At 43.5% G+C, this 19,587-nt stretch overlaps 1 protein-coding gene across 2 annotated transcripts in view; it reads left to right on the forward strand.

Moving 5' to 3' along the window:
- Window positions 1-19,587, forward strand: part of rapgef5a (Rap guanine nucleotide exchange factor (GEF) 5a) — a 180,102-nt gene that overhangs the window by 45,256 nt on the left and 115,259 nt on the right. Inside the window, exon 9 of one of the 2 annotated variants that reach the window (XM_072575316.1) lies at window positions 8,708-8,857. The exons of the other annotated variant lie outside the window; for it this stretch is intronic. Within the exon in view, the coding sequence (XP_072431417.1) occupies window positions 8,708-8,857 (150 nt within the window). The remainder of the gene's footprint in view (window positions 1-8,707; window positions 8,858-19,587) is intronic. 2 annotated transcript variants of the gene reach the window in all.

Consider the following 19,587-nt stretch of genomic DNA (forward strand, 5'->3'; position numbering starts at 1 on the left):
GAGTTTCTGCATGATCCTTTTTTCTTGTCCTTTGGCATATCTTGAATGGAAGAGTAGCAAAATGTCTGGAAATATGACACAAGGATTGAAGTTATGATGCGCAAGTAGGAATTTGTGAAGACATTCACTCCCATGATGGCCCAATCATATTGATCATCATAACCTCACGGTGCCCATGGTCACCACAAAGGCATAAGTGGGCAATTCCCATGGAGAAGGCTCACTGCCTGTTTCAAACTGAACCTGTGTGGGTACTGCCCCTCTCTTCAATGTATACCAAGATCTTGAACCCCACAATTCAAATGTAAACTTGAGGTTGCCAAACTGAAGATGGGGAATTGCCCAAGGAGCAGAGGGCAATTAGTTCACTGCAAAGATGCTTATCTTTGGAAGTAACAATTAGGAGGTGAAATGGATATTGGTGATTTCATGAACTCAACTTTTGAAACCGTAGGTCTTCCTAAGATTTCCTCCATGCTGGAAAATTCAAAAACACATGGGAAATAGAATAAGTGTTTGTTGTCTAGTCTGTTTTTGGGCTAATAATTCACCAGCTAAAGGCATCCAGGACTAACCACTTTGAATGATAACACTCTTGGCATAGGCACAGCACACATTGAAAGAGAATATCACTGACTTAGAAAACTCTAAAAGCCCATGGAAGACTGTTTTGCTTAGATCACCATTCCAGATTTGCTGTTTAATAGAAATTGGGAAAGTAGAAAGATGGTGGATAGTCCAGGTATACTGATTACATTTCAAGGTTAGCTAATTTTCAGTAGCATCAGGTAATGTGATACCTATCGAGGTCAGTCCAAGCAGTGAGGGCAGCAGCAGAGTGAAGAAGAATGAACCTACGATGTAGCAGCAGAGCGACACCAGGATAAACATAGGCTTTGCTGCTCAAGAACCAGGTTTGCAGACTGAGATGATGGCGTCTGGACAAAGATAACGTATTTACTCTTTTGTCATTGCAGTCTGCTAGGAACAGGGAGTAGGAGTGAGAGACCTGGGTTTAGTGCCGAGTGGGTAAAGTTGTGTAGTCAGTTCCTGGATTATTGTCTGCAGTTGATAAAGTTCATTTAGTTGATAGGGTTCAAAATGGCAGGAGAACTTGGCCCAATGGAATACTCTGCCTGTAGTATGTAGGCATTCAGAGGCACTTCCAGTCTCCATGGTCAGCATGTATGAAGGAGGTGCACTCAGCTGCAGCTACTGATTTTCTGCATGGAGTGCCTGGAGCTGCAGATGGAGTTACTTCAGAGTATCCATGAGGCTGAGAATGTTGTGGACCAGTTTAGTGAGCTGGTCACACCACCACAAACAGAGAGGAGATGAGCGACCACCAGGAAGCCGAGTCAGCATAGGTAGACAGTGCAGGAGTCCCCTGTGGCCATCCCCCTCAAACATACATATTGTTTTGGATACTGCTGAGGGGGTGGCCTCTCAGGGGAAAGCAGCAGCAGTGGCACTAGGAACTGCCCTGTTACACACCAGGGAGGGTCAAAGTGCAGGGGAATAGTCATGGTCAGGTACTCTATATTTGCGGCACAGATAGGCATCCATGCTGATGCAAGCAAGACTCCAGGAAGGTGTGGGACTCACTGGTACCAGGGTCTAGGATGTCTCTGAGTGGGCACAAGATATTCTGAATGGGGATGGGGAGCAGCCAGAAGGTGTAGTCTGTATTGTTAATAATTACACAGGCAGAAAGAGAGAAGAGGCCCTGCAAAGGGAGTTCAGGGAGTTAGGTAGGAAGTTGAAGGGCAGAGCCTTTAATGTTGTAATCTTGGGATGTCTTCCTGTGCCATGTGCCAGTGAGGTTAGGAAGAGGAAGATGGTACAGCTAAGTATATGGCTAAAGAGCTGGTGTAGGAGGGAGGGCTTCAGGCATATAGATCCATGGGGCGTCTTCCAGGGCAAACACTCATTTGGCATTGGGGAGGTGGGGTGGGGGGGAGCCAGAGCAGTACATCAGCAAGTAAAATGACTGAGGAGGTGTCTGAGACTAAGGCCAGTAACACTAAGAGGAAGAACATCCAGGGAGAGATTACCGAACAAAGCAGCACAGGCTGTCTAAGGTGTATTTGTTTTAATGCGAGGAACATCTTAGATAAGGCAGATGAACTTGGATTAATCCGTATTAGTATGATGTTGTAGCTATTACAATTTGATTGTGGGGGGACAAGACTGGCAGCTTAGTGTTCTGGTATTTAGATGTTTAGGAGAGACAGATTCAACAACAAGATTTAAAAAGCATCTTGATAGATATAAGAACAGGTGGGGAATAGAGGGACATGGACAGCATAGGGAGGAGTGAAATAATACAAAATGCCTGCTCCTTCCAGGTTTTCATTGAATTTCATTTCAATATGTACCTGTGATTGTCTGCTGAGTAGAGCAGCTATTGATCAATCCTGGGCCATCACTGTGCAGTTTCTCTGTTTCTGTGACAAAATTAAAAATAGGCATTAGGCAGCCTGTTTACATACTGAAGGCAGCACAGGCTGAATTCTGGAGCAAGTGGGGTGGTAATTGAACACAGGGGAAATTGACAGTGTGCTGGAGGCTGGCTACAACCTGCCAGTTTCTGCATTGAACGGTATCAAGCAACCCCTTCAGGAGAGGCTGGTTATAAATACATCGTAATTTCAAAATTGAATATTTCATTTCAACTGCAGGGCTATTAATGTAGACTTTGCCATTAAACTCTGGACCCACTTGTTTCCTGGGCTTCCTGGAACATACCAGAGAAAATAGGGCAAAGATACATTAGCAGTAAATGAGCAGTGTAATGACCAGAGGGCACCAAGTAAGATAATTTTGTGTTGGTTAATAGATATTCTCTTCTTGATTATCAGGTTTAAATCCATTTAAAAAAAAACAAATAATCAACACTGCCAAACTCTTAAAATTGTTGCTATCATCCCATGATTGGAATTAGCCTGGAAACTCTCAAACCTTCTGTAAACCAAAGCTCACTAGTCCATTAACACCTCCTTTTAACTCCAAGATAGAAATGAATGGCATTTCAAGTAACTAATTTGTCTCATGGAAGCAAAATAATGTAGATGCTGGAAATCTGAAACAAACATCAAGAATGCTTGAGAAATTCAGTGGGTCTGGTAGCATCTGTGGAGAGTGAAAGTTCAGTACAATTTGAGTACAGTACTTCAGAACTGCACTATGTCTCGTTCTTTCTCTCTCTGAAAATGAATGGCTGGACAGTGACTTATCAGACTTGAGAGGGGAAAAGGAATCATTATTTAAATTCAGCCCCTTTCCCCTTTTGTCTCTGGCAGTGTGCTGAAGATATATCAGAAAAAAAAATGTTATTAAGAATTGAAACCCTGCAGGTGATATCTTGCTGGTATGCGTAAAAGACTTGGTTTAATTTTGTTACCGAGGTAACTGACAAATCGAAGGTTGTGTGTTCTGATTTCCACATTGCGGTTCTATCAGATCAGCATGGGTGCCACTTACATTGTTTTACTTTGGACTTCAGTTGAGGATCAAGGTGATCAATTGCAGTACAAAAGCAATAACAGCGTGCTCCTCGCCAATCTGCAGGTCAAAAAAAGAGGGTTTCAGCAATGAGGTTCAGCCTCAACTTATGGATGAGTTTCCTTTCTTTGTTGGAATTCTGGTGCCTCCTGATGCTCAGAGTCTCATTCTGGTTTTGTTTCTCGCTGTCTACTGGAACCAGACCTGCTGCTAAATGGTGGACGTACTTTACCAGTGGCTCTCAAGGTCATCATCTCAGCTTCTTTGTCTTCACCTCCTTTCAGGGCTTTGCTGCAGGCATTTGCATAATTTCACAGTTGGTAGGCAAGCAATACATTAGACAGCTAACTAATGGCTTGTTTGCCAGAGTGGGAAATTATGTCAATTTTGTTACTGATGATGCCTGTCAGAATTGATTGATTGTTTCTGAAGTTTGTCACTCTGATTGCTTTTCAAGGTGTAGGACATTGTTGACATTGTTGAATGCACACTTGTGCCAATTATGGTACTCCCAAGATCACCAAGGGAATTTTTGTAACTACAAGGATTGCCATTTCAAAAAGTGCCAGACAGGAGGCTGGAAGAACACAGCAAGGCAGGCAGCATCAGGAGGTGGAGAAGTAGATGTTTCGGGTGTAACTCTTCTTCAGGACCAGAGGTGGGGGGTTCAGGGGGGTTGGTGGAGAGAGCAGCACAAACCAAAGACTGTCGAAGGTAACAGTCCTTGCTGAAGGCAGAGAGGGGTGGTGAGGGGAAGATGTTCTTGGTGGTGGGGTCTAGGTGGAGTTGGTGGAAGTGTTTAAGGATGATGCATTGGACAAGGAGACTGGTGGGTGGTAGATGAGAACAAGGGGAACCCTGTCTTTATTGCGTTTGGTGGGGGGGAGGTGTTTAGAGCAGTGGAAGGGGGAATGGAGGTGATGTGGTGGAGGGGCGTCTGGATGACAGAGTACCTTCCCCTGCAACCGGAAAAGATGCAAAACCTTCTGGTACACCATCCCCCTCACCTCCATCCAGGGCCCCAAACAGTCCTTCCAGGTGAGACAGAGGTTCACCTGCCTCTCCTCCAACGTGGTTTATTGAAAGACGCGCTCCCAATGTGGTCTACTCGACACTGGGGAGACTAAATGTAAACTTAGGGAACGGTTCGCCGAGCATTGCAGCAGGGTCTGCAGGGACCGACCGGACCTCCCAGTCACTGCCCATTTTAATTCCCCTTCCCACTCCCTTTCCAACGTGAACATCCTTGACCTCCTCCATTGCCCCCAACTGCAAATTGGAGGAACACCTCTTCTGCCTGGGCAGCCTCCAGTCCAGAGGACTAAACATTGAGTTTTCCAATTTCAAATAACCTCCCTCCCTCCCTTCCCATGAATCCCTTCCCAGCCCCTCCCCATCTCTTCCACTGCTCCCTGCCACCAACCAGATTCGTTCCTCCCATTGACCAATCAGGTCGTACCCACTCCCTGTCTTCACCTATCCCCACTTCACCACCCTGCCCCTGTCATCCCCTTTATCTGCAGCTCTCCCTACATCCACCCCCAGTCCTAAAGAAGGGTTACATCCGAAATGGCGACTTCTCGACCTCTTGATGTTACCTGGCTTGCTGTGTTCTTCCAGCGTTCTGCCTGTCTGATTTGGCTTCCAGCATCTGCAGTTTTTTTTGTCTCATTTCAAAAGGCACAGCTGGTGTAATCACAAACAGATAGAGTCATAGAGATCCTTCGGTCCAACTCATCGTTGCTGACCAGATATCTCAAACCAATCTAGTCCCACCTGCCAGCACCCATATACCCCCAAACCCTTCCTATTCATATACCCATCCAGATGCCTTTTAAATGTTGCAATTGTACCAGCCTCCACCACTTCCTCTGGCAGCTCATTCCATACACGTACCACCCTCTGCGTGAAAACGTTGCCCCTTAGGTCTCTTTTATATCTTTCCCCTCTCACCCTAAACCCATGCTGTCTAGTTCTGAACTGCGCCACCCCGGGGAAAAGATTTTGTCTATTTATCCTATCTATGCCCCTCAAGATTTTATAAACCTCTATAAGGTCACCCCTCAGCCTCCAATGCTCCAGGAAAAACAGCCCTAGCCTATTCAACTTCTCCTTACAGCTCATGTCCTCCAATGCTGGCAACATCCTTGTAAATCTATTCTGAACCCTTTCAAGTTTCATAATATCCTTCCGATAGAAAGGAGACCAGATTTGAAGATCCCTAGGCAGTTACTAAGGTGTGCCTATCTTACCCATCTGAACTGTCCTTTATTACGTGGCACCTTGAAACAGGCTTGATGGGTTTCTGTTGGGTCACCAGAGGTTCTGATTTAACAGGACAGTTGATGGTACTCATGAGAAACTCGGCCATTAAGTCTGAAGAGCAGGACAATGATGGGCAAATGGCAACCAGTTACCAGTGAACAAGACTCCAGCATGCTGAAAATGCAGAGTCTTCTCATGGGCTTAAACAGAACCAGAATCACATCCAGGGAGGCATCCCTGAAACAAGGTACACCATTCACTCTTTCAGTCTGTTCTGTTCTGCTCCTGACTCCATAACACATGAAAGTTTCATAGTCCCTGAAATTTGTAAAGTCTAACATAAGCCCTAGGGACCATCATCATGCCTACTCAACCAAATTCCTTGGGCCTTTGAATGCGGGACATTGATCCCCAAAATTGTCCTTCATTGCTCCTGCAAAACAGATAGAACTAAATCTAATTTTTGCTCCATAGTTACAGCTGATTTCAAAAACCCTTACTATGGTTCTGTTTCTTGGAATGTGTTTTTCATATTTGTAAATAAGTCAATGTGTACAGCATTAACATAGAAACATCCCTCCCCACAGTCCTGTACCAAAGCAATCAGAATGATAGATGTGAAGAGGAATGTCATGACCACCATGACTTTGTGAATCAAGCTGTAGCAGGTTCTCTAGTTTAAATGCAACTGTTCGATTCTATTAATTACTTACTTTCATATTCCTAATTGTGATTTGAAATGATGCGTTTAAAGGATTAGTTAGGATTTTGCCTCCAATTGTGAATTGTATTGATCATTTTATTTGTGGTGCTCAGGGAGGTTTTTATGGAAACAATTAATGTTCATTACTCAATCCTTTCTATCTTACCATCAGTCTCATGACAGCACAGCTCGAGGAATCAGGTTCTGCTTGTACCTGAAAAGTTTCCTTGAATTTAATACATTGGAGATTTTTCAGTTTTATTTATGACATGAATTCTTTTCCTCCCTTCCTTTGCTATTCACCATATCTTGGCCAAGATCAGACAGGAAAGATATTGATAGCACTGCTCATTAAACTACATGATATTCAGTGAGAGCTGTCTGTTGATTCTTCCTTTGTCCTTCTGGGATAGCAGTCAGCTGCCATTTGGGTTCTGACTTAGTGCATTTTTAACTGACAGCTGAGATTTGCTGATTAACTGTGAGAGACAGCTCCTACAAAATAACTAAAATATTCTTCCTTCTATTCTCTGATTCTGAAACAGTGGGAAATATTAGAAAACTAACGTCATGACCATGAACCCCCAAATACTGTGGATGTCTTAAATTGGTAATTCCAAAATGTTTGTGTATTTTCCTTTGAAGAATACACAAGGACAAGGGTTAGAAAAAGCAATCTTGACTCGAATGAATAGGACTGACCAGCCTTGTGAGTATTAGCCTGGTCTCGGGTGTTAGAATGCTGTGAAAGTCACGTCAAAGAGCTATCCCTTAGCAACTATCTCACAGCTACACCATAACTCTCAAATACTTAATGATATCATTAGTTTAGTCACAAATTGAAATATTGATTCACTTCTGAGGTAAAACTGTTGGATTTCTTTGGGAGGGTTTGGTTGTGAGGTGGAGTTGGCAAGGTCCAGATTAATGACAGAACTCACAAATACCACAGTACTACCCTGTTTAATAAAGTTATGAATTCTAGTGGAACTGGGGTTCCCAACTGAAATAACTGCACAGAGGCCGGTATCTTGGCACCAAGTCATCCTTTATTTGCATGTGCACAGTACATGGTCTCTGACCAGCCAGCTCAGAGCCAGTCCCTGGAATGAAGGCACTTTCTGAAGCTCCTGTTTATATTGGTCAGCCAAGGATTCCTGACTGGCTCAGGCTAACAACCCCAATCAGGGATCTCATAATCAGTGAGATCCCCTTGACCCTCCTTCCAACCACTACACCAACACATCCAAGGCTTGCAAATGACAGATGAAGGAGAGACAATTTAATGCATCAGAAATACCTAACATTTATGTCCATACTACCCCTGAATGCCAGAAATGTATTTTTACCATTCCTTTTGAACCCCAGATCTTGGAGTCCTGAAGATCTTTGCCAGGGGCTGACTTTTGAATCATCTCTGCATTCTATTGTCAGAATTCACCATCACCTGCGATGCATGAGACATTTGTTCAATCCTAACTCTCAAGTGTATCACCCTGAGCTCTCTCACTTTATCACTGTCTCAGTGCAAGTGAAGGGTGTGCCGCAGAGTGGGTTTCTGTTCAGATTCTGTCTGCTCTGGTGGGCTGTGGTGTGGTGATGGGAGGGATCATTGCAATGTTTTCAAACTCCTATCACATTTCAGGGTCTCACTTTCATATTGTCTTCTGATGACTTTGTGAATCAGTCCTAGATCTGTGACACTGCTATTTTCAATGTAGGACTGGATGAAGGCCAAGAAACTACTTTGATGATAACTGACTCCCTTGGAAACTATTACTTTACTCCAAACGACAGAGTGAGAAGCAAAAAAATGAATTGCGTAAGAGTAAATATTTCACAGATAATTTGCCTGGACAAATGGCATACTTTTACAGCAATTAATTACTTTGAAAACATTTAGTTCATTTCCCTCACATAAAATGCTACATGGTCAACTTTTCCCAGGAGTTTTGAGTGATATAGTGCCAACAGCAGAAATAAGCCAAATAAGCACAGCATCAGACTACACTGTTAGATTGTAAGATGTGACTGACAATGTTTCTGTTTTTAAAAACTAGCATCTGAGTGACAGTACTACGAATATTCAGAGATGAGCAAAATGCTCTGAATAGATAGTGCTGAGATATTTTCTTGTGATCTGAAGCTGTATTCCTGACAGCATAATTGAGCTCAGGCTGCATGTCTTGGGATTGTGGATTAAGATATCTGTTTGCTTTTCCCATGCCAATCCAGGATGGAGTAGTGTGCAGTTTAAGAGAGGAAGATGATTTTGATGGCATTGGCTTAGTCCAGAAACACTCAGCAGCAGCTCATATCATTCTAACTGAAGATAATTGTCATATTCAGCCAATAATTCAAGCGGATATCAGCCGAATTTCAAAGGTAAGCCTTTATAAAATTTTCATTTTTAGAGTTGCATATGGCGTGAACATTATTCATGGTCAGCTTAATTGAAACACAGTACAGTTTTGTTGGGTTACATTGGGCTGTACTGTAATCTCTGTTTCACTGGGAAATTCTTTATGTGTCATTGCAGGCTGTATTAAAAAGACAATGTCCCTTTTTGTTTTGACTCTCAGACAGCGACTGAAAAATACTAAATATTAAATGCAGCTTTCAAGTCTTTTTTTCTCCCCAAAACACTTACACTTTTGTGAGGAGCCTATGAGTTGATAAGGAACAGCCCTGCTTAAGTTCTTCTGCTCAGATGGAGTGTCATCTCCTTGGCAAGTGCGTTGGGATCACAGGCAGAGGGAGGTCAAGGGGGAGGACATATCTAGAGTGTCCTCAGAGGGCACCAGACTACCCAAATCAGCAGGTCAAACCACAGAGTAGTCTCTGCCCGCCTTAACTGTGAGAATCAGACCTGCACCTAGACATCATGGGCAGCACGGTGGCACAGTGGTTCGCACTGCTGCCTCACAGCGCCGGAGACCCGGGTTCAATTCCCGCCTCAGGCGACTGACTGTGTGGAGTTTGCACGTTCTCCCCGTGTCTGCGTGGGTTTCCTCCGGGTGCTCCGGTTTCCTCCCACAGTCCAAAGATGTGCAGGTCAGGTGAATTGGCCATGCTAAGTTGCCCGTAGTGTTAGGTAAGGGGTAGATGTAGATGTAGATGTAGGGGTATGGGTGGGTTACGCTTTGGCGGGGCGGTGTGGACTTGTTGGGCCGAAGGGCCTGTTTCCACACTGTAAGTAATCTAATCTAATCATAATGGGAGGGAGGGGAAGAAAATGAACTGAATGTTCATTGGGGACACAGGTGAAACATCCTTGTAAACACGTATGTACTTTTGTCAATATATTTTCACTCGTACCATTACAATCTGTGCTTTACTATAAAGATCACTGGTCTGTCTGGGCTAAATCATACCCATGAAAAAGATGAGCAGTGTTTTCAAATATCCCAAGGATGTAAGAAGATGCAATCACCAATCATTGCTCACCTCTTACATCTCTCACTTTACTTAGCCATCCTTGACCCTTTGACAATAAATAGTTGTCCGGGATGCTGAACCATTCTGATGATGACCGAAGCCAAAGCATTGCACTTCAATGTGGACTGCACAGACGGTCAAAGTATGAAGCCAATGATAATTCCACACATCTCTGCTGGCAAAGGTTCACAGAATCACTGCATTGCTACAGAGCAGAGTGAGGCCATTTGGTCCATCATGTCTGCAACTGGCTGTCTGAGTATTTAATTTAGTGACAAACTCTTGCCTTTTCCCAGCACATTGCATGATTTTCTAAATAGAAGCATCACTCTCTTTAAATGCTTCAAATGTACCAGTCACCACCACATTATCAAGCAGTTCGTTCTATACCCTAACTACTTTCTGTATGAAAATGCTTTTCCCCACTTTGCGATTTATTCTTTGGTGAAACATCTTAAAATTGTGCACAATGAGTGAGAATAATTTTTATCTAATCCACTCTGTCCAGACCTTTTTATGATTTTGAAAACTTCTATCAAATCTTCCTCTCCTCTCCGAGGAAAACAGTCCCAACTTCTCCAATCTGCCTCAAAACTGAAGTGTCCCCTTGGAACCATTCCTGCAATGTTTTATACACTCTCTCCGATGCATTCACATATACCTCTCTTATCATGGAACCCACAACAGCATACAGTACTGTAGCTGTTGTCTAAACAGTGTTTCATAAGTTCATCAGAGCTGCCTGCTCTTGTACTTAACTTATGAAGTCGAGAGAGTGGTGCTGGAAAAGTACAGCAGGTCAGGCAGCATCTGAGGAGCAGGAGAATCGACGTTTCGGGCAAAAAGCCCTTCATCAGGAATGCCTGGCATACAAATAACAGCTACCTTTATTTATCCTGCCACCTTTAAATATCCGTGTCCATGTGCACTCTGGTCTCTCTTCTCTTGCACAGACATTACAATGCACCCTTTTGTATTATCCACTTGTGTTCTTTGTACTAATGTTACAATCCTCAGCAATGAACTTTATCTGTGATGTTAAAACGGTGAATTGGGTTTTAATGAGATGCAAATCAGTTAGGGCAAGATTTTGAACTCACTATTTAAGGTTTGAGGGGAAACTTGAGTGAGTTTTTCTTGAAGTTGAGAATCAGATTTTTTTTATTCACCCTAATAAGTCACCACTTTCACTGTTACTGTCGCCACATCAGGGAGGGAAAAATTCCACCACAGTCCCAAAATATAACAATCTTATAAACCACACAATTATAACCAATATATCTACATGCGGTGTTGAGTCCTATATGTGTTACCATTTACTTTGACAGGAGCTTGGGTCGTAGTGGTACTATTGCTGGACTAGTAATCCACAGCCCTAGATACTGTTTGAGGATCCTGGGTTTGAATACATTTGAATTCAAACAAAAGCTGGGATTAAAAGTCTTATGATATCCATGAAATCATTGTCAGTTGTCAGAAATCCCATCTAGTTCATTAACGTCTTTTTTAGAAAAGGAAATCTGCCATCCTCACCCAGTCTGGTTCACATGTGACTTGAGATCCACAGCAATATGGTTGACTCTCTACTGCCCTCTGAAATGGCCTAATAAGCCACTTGATTGTATATTGACTGTTAGTGTTCAAAAAAATGAAATCAGGTGGACCACCTGGCATCGACCAAGGCATTGAAAACGACAATGGTGAAAACAGCCCTGCCAACCTTACCATCTTTACTGGAGGACTTGTGCTAAAATTGGCAGTACTGTCTCACAGAATTATCAAGCAAAGGACTAACAGTCTTACTCATTTCCCAGACACTAACACCACCATCTCTGGGTATGCCCTGTCCCACCAGAAGCAGAGGTGGCAGCACAGCGGTTTCCAATTGGGAGAGAGCTCCCCTGGGAATTCTTAGCATTAACTCCAGGCCTCATGAAGTCTCAAGGCATCAGATCAAGCATGAGCAAGGAAACATCCCACTGATTATCACATACTGTCCTCCTCGGCTGAGGAATGGAGTACCCCTCCATGTTGAATACTTTGGGTGGCCAAGGCGTAGACTGTACTCTGGGAGGGGAATTTTTGACACCCACCACTGGACTGGCGTGGACGCATCACTACTCATTGAACTGGTCAAACTCTAAAGGACATAAAGTGGGCGGCACGGTGGCACAGTGGTTAGCACTGCTGCCTCACAGCGCCAGAGACCCAGATTCAATTCCCGCCTCAGGTGACTGACTGTGTGGAGTTTGCACATTCTCCCCGTGTCTGCGTGGGTTTCCTCTGGGTGCTCCGGTTTCCTCCCACAGTCCAAAAATGTGCAGGTCAGGTGAATTGGCCATGCTAAATTGCCCGTAGTGTTAGGTGCAGGGGTAAATGTAGGGCAATGGGTCTGGGTGGGTTGCACTTCGGCGGGTCGGTGTGGACTTTAGATTAGATTACTTACAATGTGGAAACAGGCCCTTCGGCCCAACAAGTCCACACCGCCCCGCCGAAGCGTAACCCACCCATACCCCTACATCTACATCTACCCCTTACCTAACACTACGGGCAATTTAGCATGGCCAATTCACCTGACCTGCACATCTTTGGACTGTGGGAGGAAACCGGAGTACCCGGAGGAAACCCACGCAGACACGGGGAGAACGTGCAAACTCCACACAGTCAGTCGCCTGAGGCGGGAATTGAACCCGGGTCTCCGGCGCTGCGAGGCAGCAGTGCTAAAGGGCCTGTTTCCACACTGTAAGTAATCTAAAAAAAAGACGCAGGGTCTGTGGTAGGTGGTAGAATTAACGGAAGGAAAATCTTATTTCACATCATCCTCACCAATCTACCTGCCATATTGGAAAAAGTTGAAAAGTGTAGCACTGGAACAAGCACAGAAGATCAGGCAGAATCTGAGGAGCAGGTCAGTCTAAGCCCTTCATCCAAAACGTTGACTCTCCTGCACCTTGGATGCTGCCTGACCTGCTGTGCTTGTTTCAGTGCCACACCTTTCGACACTGCTTCTCCAGCATCTGTAGCCCTCACTTTCTCCTGTACAGTTCATTTACAGATGATGTCCCATCTTCATCTTGAGACTGCCCTCCATCATGTTGTGTGGCATTGTCATTGTGCTAAATGGGATAAAACTCTGAACAGTATTATCTATTCAGCAACTCACAAGTAGGCATCCATGAGGCGCTGGTGGGCATCAGGAGCAGCAGAATTATACACCACCATCTGTAATTCATGGCCAACATAATCCCCCTCTATCATAATTATCAAGCCAAGGGATGAACCCTGGGTAATTGAAGAGTCCAGAAGGTCTTGCCAAGAACAGCATCAACATTCCTAGCAATGAGGTCCCAGTCTGATGAAGCTACAACACAGGGTTATTTGCAGACCAGAATAAGCAGCAAGTGACAGACAGAGGAACGTGATTCTACAATCAATGATTCTGATCTACTCTGCAGGCAAGTCATATCCAGTCATAAATAATGGCGGACAATGAAACAACTCACAAGAGGAGGATGCTCCATAAATATCCCTATCCTCAATAGTGCCAGAGCCCAGAACATCAGAAGTGGTGATGTTTGCTGATGCGCAATGTTTGGTACCATTCATAAATTCTCAGGAATTGAAGAATGTCATGTCAAAATACAGCAAGACCTGGACGAGATGCAATTCCTGGGCTGACAAGTGGCACATAGCACACAAATGCCAGACAATGAACATCTCTAACTAGTGAGAATCTCACCATCACCCCTTGATATTCAAAGATATTACCATCACTGAATACCCACTATCAACATCCTGAGAATTATATTTGTCCAGAAACTGAACTGGACTAGCCACATCAGCGCTGTGTCTCTTAGAACAGGTCAGTGGCTTCCTGCAGTGAGTAACTCACATCCTGACTCCTCAAAGCCTGTCTACTATCTACAATGCATAATTCAGGAGTGTGATGGGATACTCTCCAATTTCCTGGATGAGTGCAGCTCTAATAACACTCAAGAAGTTTGATAACATCCAGGATAAAGCAGCTAGCTTGATTGGAACCACATCCACCAGCTTCTGCTCAAGAAACAGCAGTGTGTACCATCTGTAAGGGGCATTGTGGAAATTCACAATTGATCCTTTGACAGCACCTTCCAAAGCTACTCCACTATCATCTAGAGGGACAAGGGGCAGCAAATATATGGTAAGACCACAACCGGCAAGTTCCCTTCCAAGCCACTCACCATCCTGACTTGGAAATATACCACCATTCTTTCAGTGTCGTTGGGTCAAAATCCTTGAGGATTTTGGGTTGTATCGACAGCACATGGACTGCAGCGGTTGAAAAAGACAACTCACCACTACATCTCAAGGACAACTAGGAACAGGCAGTAAATGCTGGACCAGCCAATGATGCCCACATTCCATGAATAAAACAAAACTTGTAATTTTGTTCATGGTACTAAATACTAAATTATAGGCATAAAAATGGCACTGTAGCAGTGCTAATGGCACCTAACATGGGAATGAAAATGGCATTTGGTAACATTAGGGAAGTTTAATAAGTTGTAAATGTGCACTTAAAAGTAATATCACAAATGATTACATTTGGCTCAGCAGTTATGCATTGGCTCTCCAAATGAGCATTTCATCTCTTGCCATTCTGCTCCTCCTCCCTGTTACTCTGAACATGCCCTTTTCAGAGAACTGTCTAGTTCCCTTTTGAATGCATTGATTAAATCTGCCTCTACCACACTCTCAGGTAGTACATTCCAGAGCCCAATTACTTTCTTGTGTGATATGTTTGCTTGCTGGGCCTACTACCTTAAATCTATGTTCTCTTGTCCTCTATCCTTTCACGAGTGGGAAAATTTGTCTTTTAACTGCTCTACCCAGATCTCTGATGATCTTGAACACTTCAATCAGATCTCATCTTGGCCTTCTTTTCTTCAAGCAGTTCCAACTTCTCCAAATTATTTTCTAAATCTGAAGTTCTTTACCCCCAGAATCATTCTTGTGATTTCGTTTTCACTGCACCCTGTGCAACACACAGTCTTCCTTGAGTGTCGTACCCAGAACTGGATTCAATGCTCCAGTTGAGGCTGAACTGGTATTTCTACAAATTCAACATAATCTTGCTTACCAGTCTGTAATGTGGCACTGTATCAAATGCCTTTGGATTTGCAGGTATGCCTCTTCAACAGCCTTGCCCTTGTCAATCTTTCCTGTTACCTCTTCTAACCACTCCAGCCAGTTAGTTAAACATGATTTTCCTTCTGAAATCCATGCTGGCTCTCCTAAATTAACCTGCCTTTGTTTCTTTGGCTATTAAGTTTATCCCAAATTATTATTTCCAGCAGTTTGCTTATCACAGAAGTTAAACTGATTGGCATGTAGTTGGCAACGTATTTTTCATAGCTTTTTTCAATAAGGATGTAACGTTTGCAATTCTCCAGTCCCCTCTGGCCCCACCCACAATCTAAGGAAGATTGAAAAATTATTGCCAGTGCCTCTGCAATTTCTACTCTCATTTCCCTTGGTATCCTTAAGGCACTTAATCTGGTCCCTGTGCCTTTATTAAGTACAGCCTGCCTATCCTGTAATTCTTCGTTATCAATTATAATTGTCTAGTGACTAAATTAACTCTCATTTCTCCATGGCTGACATAGCATCATGTTCCTTGGTGAAGACAGATGAATAATATTAATTCTACACCCCAGTTAAGCTTTCCCTTCCCCCCCCCCACCACCTTCAAGAAAAATCAGAAGACGTAAATGGAATACGGCTATATATTAATATCAGAAAACCTCATAAACATAAATCCCATAATCCCATAAACCTCATGGCAACACAGAGGAATATTTCAGAGAATAACACAGAAAACATGTCGTACCTGACAGACTAAGCACAAGAACAGCAGCAATCTGCTACTTCGAGGCAAAAATGCACAATATAGAGTGAGGTGGGGGGTCTGTGAAAATGGTCTCGAGTCAGAGTTGAGTCAGTGAGTCAACAAGACATCGGCAATTGTGTGAATTGAAGCAAAAGCTCTCTTGTGAAAAGTGGAAAGATTAAATGGTGTAACAATTTAGGTGAAATGACAGTAATTTAAAAGCCATGTTAGAGCTTTTATCGTGTGCCCCTGCATGCAGATATTTCATGAGACAAGGCTGTAAAATTAGCACAAAGAGGTCATTAAGAAAAGCTTGTGTATTCCAGCAGCAGAAACCTAGGAAGTCATAAGCCAGGGACACTCAAAGAAGAGTTACATGACTAATAAACATTTTTCAGGAAACAAAAAGAATGCAGCATTGAGTCATAGTGAGGCTTTGAAGCACATGAAAATCTCCATCAGAACTAGGATTTGGCTGTCATTCTCCCCTCCAACACCCCCCACCCCATTCACCTCTGGGTTAATACCATTGTGCCAGCATGAGGCCCTTAAGTGGCAATTGCACACACAGTTGGACAAGACTTCACCCAATGGGCTGCTTCTGTACTGTAATCATTCCATGATTCTGTTACATAGGAAAGAAAATGGATCTTTGTGTGTGAGGGTTAGTTTCTTTTTTGATTTAAGATACTTTCATTCTCTGCACCAAAATACAAAACGCGTGAAGTGAAAATGAGGGCCGACTTATTCACAGCATCATAACCTGATGATGGGAATACTTCCCTTTGAGGTCGCTAGAAAACGGCAACAATATATTGAAAGATGTTGGTGCCAGTTATTCAACAGGAATGCTTGGACTGAAACCAGCTGATTGCTCCAAGAAAATAATCAGTTTTTCAAATAAAGATGAAAATTGTGATATATTTATCTCACTGACCAGAACAGTTTGATCTAGTTGGCTGTGATCACATGCTGAGCCAACATGAAATTCCAGTTATGGAGAGTTTGGATCTGTTGAGTGCAGACCAATTTCAGGGATGCTTGATTGTCTGGTTGGTCACCAGGTCTTTGGCAAAACTGCTGTCAGCCCTGAGATTGGATCATTTTCCTTATCTAAGCTGCATTGCCAAAACCTTTGCTGCACCTTCTGCATGTTTTGTTTCGGGTATTCGGTAAGCTCTTCAGAATTTCATGAATAAGAATGTTTATGACAACTTCACTGCAGTCAAACTGTGTTTTATCTTCTCCAAAAAATCAGGGAGCACAAGATTAGACTGTACTGTTAGCCGTTGTACGGATGCTAATTTTAAGGTTACGACAGGAGAATCCAAAGGGTTTTTACAAATATATTAAGGACAAAAGGGTAACTAGGGAGAGAATAGTGCCCCTCAAAGATCAGCAAGGCGGCCTTTGTGTGGAGCCACAGAAAATGGGGGAGATACTAAATGAATATTTTGCATCAGTATTTACTGTGGAAAAGGATATGGAAGATATAGACTGTAGGGAAGTACATGGTGACATCTTGCAAAATGTCCAGATTACAGAGGAGGAAGTGCTGGATGTCTTGAAATGGTTAAAGGTGAATAAATCCCCAGGACCTGATCAGGTGTACCCGAGAACTCTGTGGGAAGCTAGAGAAGTGATTGCTGGGCCTCTTGCTGAGATATTTCTATCATCGATAGTCACAGGTGAGGTGCCGGAAGACTGGAGGTTGGCAAACCTGGTGTCACTGTTTAAGAAGGGCGGTAAAGATAAGCCAGGGAACTATAGAGTGGTGAGCCTGACCTCACTGGTGGGCAAGTTGTTGGAGGGAATCCTGAGGGACAGGATGTACATATATTTGGAAAGACAAGGTCTGATTCGGGATAGTCACATGGCTTTGTGCATGGGAAATCATGTCTCAACCTTCATTGAGTTTTTTGAAGAAGTAACAAAGAAGATTTATGAGGGCAGACCAGTAGATGGTCTATATGGACTTCAGTAAGGTGTTTGACAAGGTTCCCCATGGGAGACTGATTAGCAAGGTTAGATCTCATGGAATACAGGGAGAACTAGCCATTTGGATACAGAACTGGCTCAAAGGTAGAAGGGAGATGGTGGTGGTTGAGGGTTGTTTTTCAGACTGGAGGCCTGTGACCAGTGGAGTGCCACAAGGATCGGTGCTGGCCCTCTACTTTTTGTCATTTACATAAATGATTTGGATGCGAGCATAAGAGGTACAGTTACTAAGTTTGCAGATGACACCAAAATTGGAGGTGTAGTGGACAGCGAAGAGGGTTACCTCAGATTATAACAGGATCTGGACCAGATGAGCCAATGGGCTGAGAAGTGGCAGATGGAGTTTAATTCAGATAAATGCGAGGTGCTGCATTTTGGGAAAACAAATCTTAGCAGGACTTATACACGAAATGGTAAGGTCCTAGGGAGTGTTGCTGAATAAAGAGACCTTGGAGTGCAGGTTCATAGCTCCTTGAAAGTGGAGTCGCAGGTAGATAGGTTAGTGAAAAAGGCGTTTGGTACGCTTTCCTGTATCGGTCAGAGTATTGAGTACAGGAATTGGGAGGTCATGTTGTGGCTGTACAGGACATTGGTTAGGCCACTGTTGGAATATTGCGTGCAATTCTGGTCTCCTTCCTATCGGAAGGATGTTGTGAAACTTGAAAGGGTTCAGAAAAGATCTACAAGGATGTTGCCAGGGTTGGAGGATCTGAGCTACAGGGAGACATTGAACAGGCTGGGGCTGTGTTCCCTGGAGCATTGGAGACTGAGGAGTGACCTTCTAGAGGTTTACAAAATTACGAGGGGCATGGATAGGATAAATAGACAAAGTCTTTTCCCTGGGGTCGGGGAGTCCAGAACTAGAGGACATAGGTTTAGGGTGAGAGGGGAAAGATATAAAAGAGACCTAAGGGGCAACTTTTTCACCCAGAGGGTGGTACATGTATGGAATGAGCTGCCAGAGGACGTGGTGGAGGCTGGTACAATTGCAACATTTAAGAGGCATTTGGATGGGTATATGAATAGGAACGGTTTGGAGGGATATGGGCCGGGTGCTGGCAGGTGGGACTAGATTGGGTTGGGATATCTGGTCGGCATGGATGGGTTGGACCAAAGGGTCTGTTTCTATGCTGTACATCTCTATGACTCTATGACTCTACATATCAATATGATGAGAACAATGGCTAGGTATTTTGTCATGATTTGGAGATGCTGGTGTTGGACTGGGGTGTACAAAGTTAAAAATCACACAACACCAGGTTATAATCCAACAGGTTTATTTGGAAGCATTAGCTTTTGAAGCACTGCTCCTTGACCTGATGAAGGAGCAGCACTCTGAAAGCTAGTGCTTCCATATAAACCTGTTCGGTTATAACCTGGTGTTGTGTGATTTTTTTTAAACGAGGTATTTTGTGTAACTGCTTCTGCCCAGACAAGGGAACAGTATTCTGTGGCAGGGTACAAAAAGCAAGGTTAGCAGTGCAAACAGTGTGCGTGTGCAAACCTGGTTTCTACTTGCTGCTGGACAATGTTTACTCTGACCTTGGTCTTTTCTGCAACCCTTTCACGCCTCTGTGGGACTTGAGCCTGGAGTAAAGGGTGACTCCAAGGTGCACGAAGCATAGTTTGTTCATGATCAGTTTGTTACTGGGATTTTCTGTTAGCCGATTTACATAAACTTTCACTTGACCTTACACTGTTTTAACTAATGTCTTCATTTCAACATATGCAGCTCAACCATTACAAACTGCACAGTATAGGAAGAACACTTCACATTTACTGTTTACATGAGAAAGTTATGGCATAG

The sequence above is a fragment of the Chiloscyllium punctatum genome, chromosome 8 (assembly GCF_047496795.1).
Source record: "Chiloscyllium punctatum isolate Juve2018m chromosome 8, sChiPun1.3, whole genome shotgun sequence".
NCBI lineage: Eukaryota > Metazoa > Chordata > Chondrichthyes > Orectolobiformes > Hemiscylliidae > Chiloscyllium > Chiloscyllium punctatum.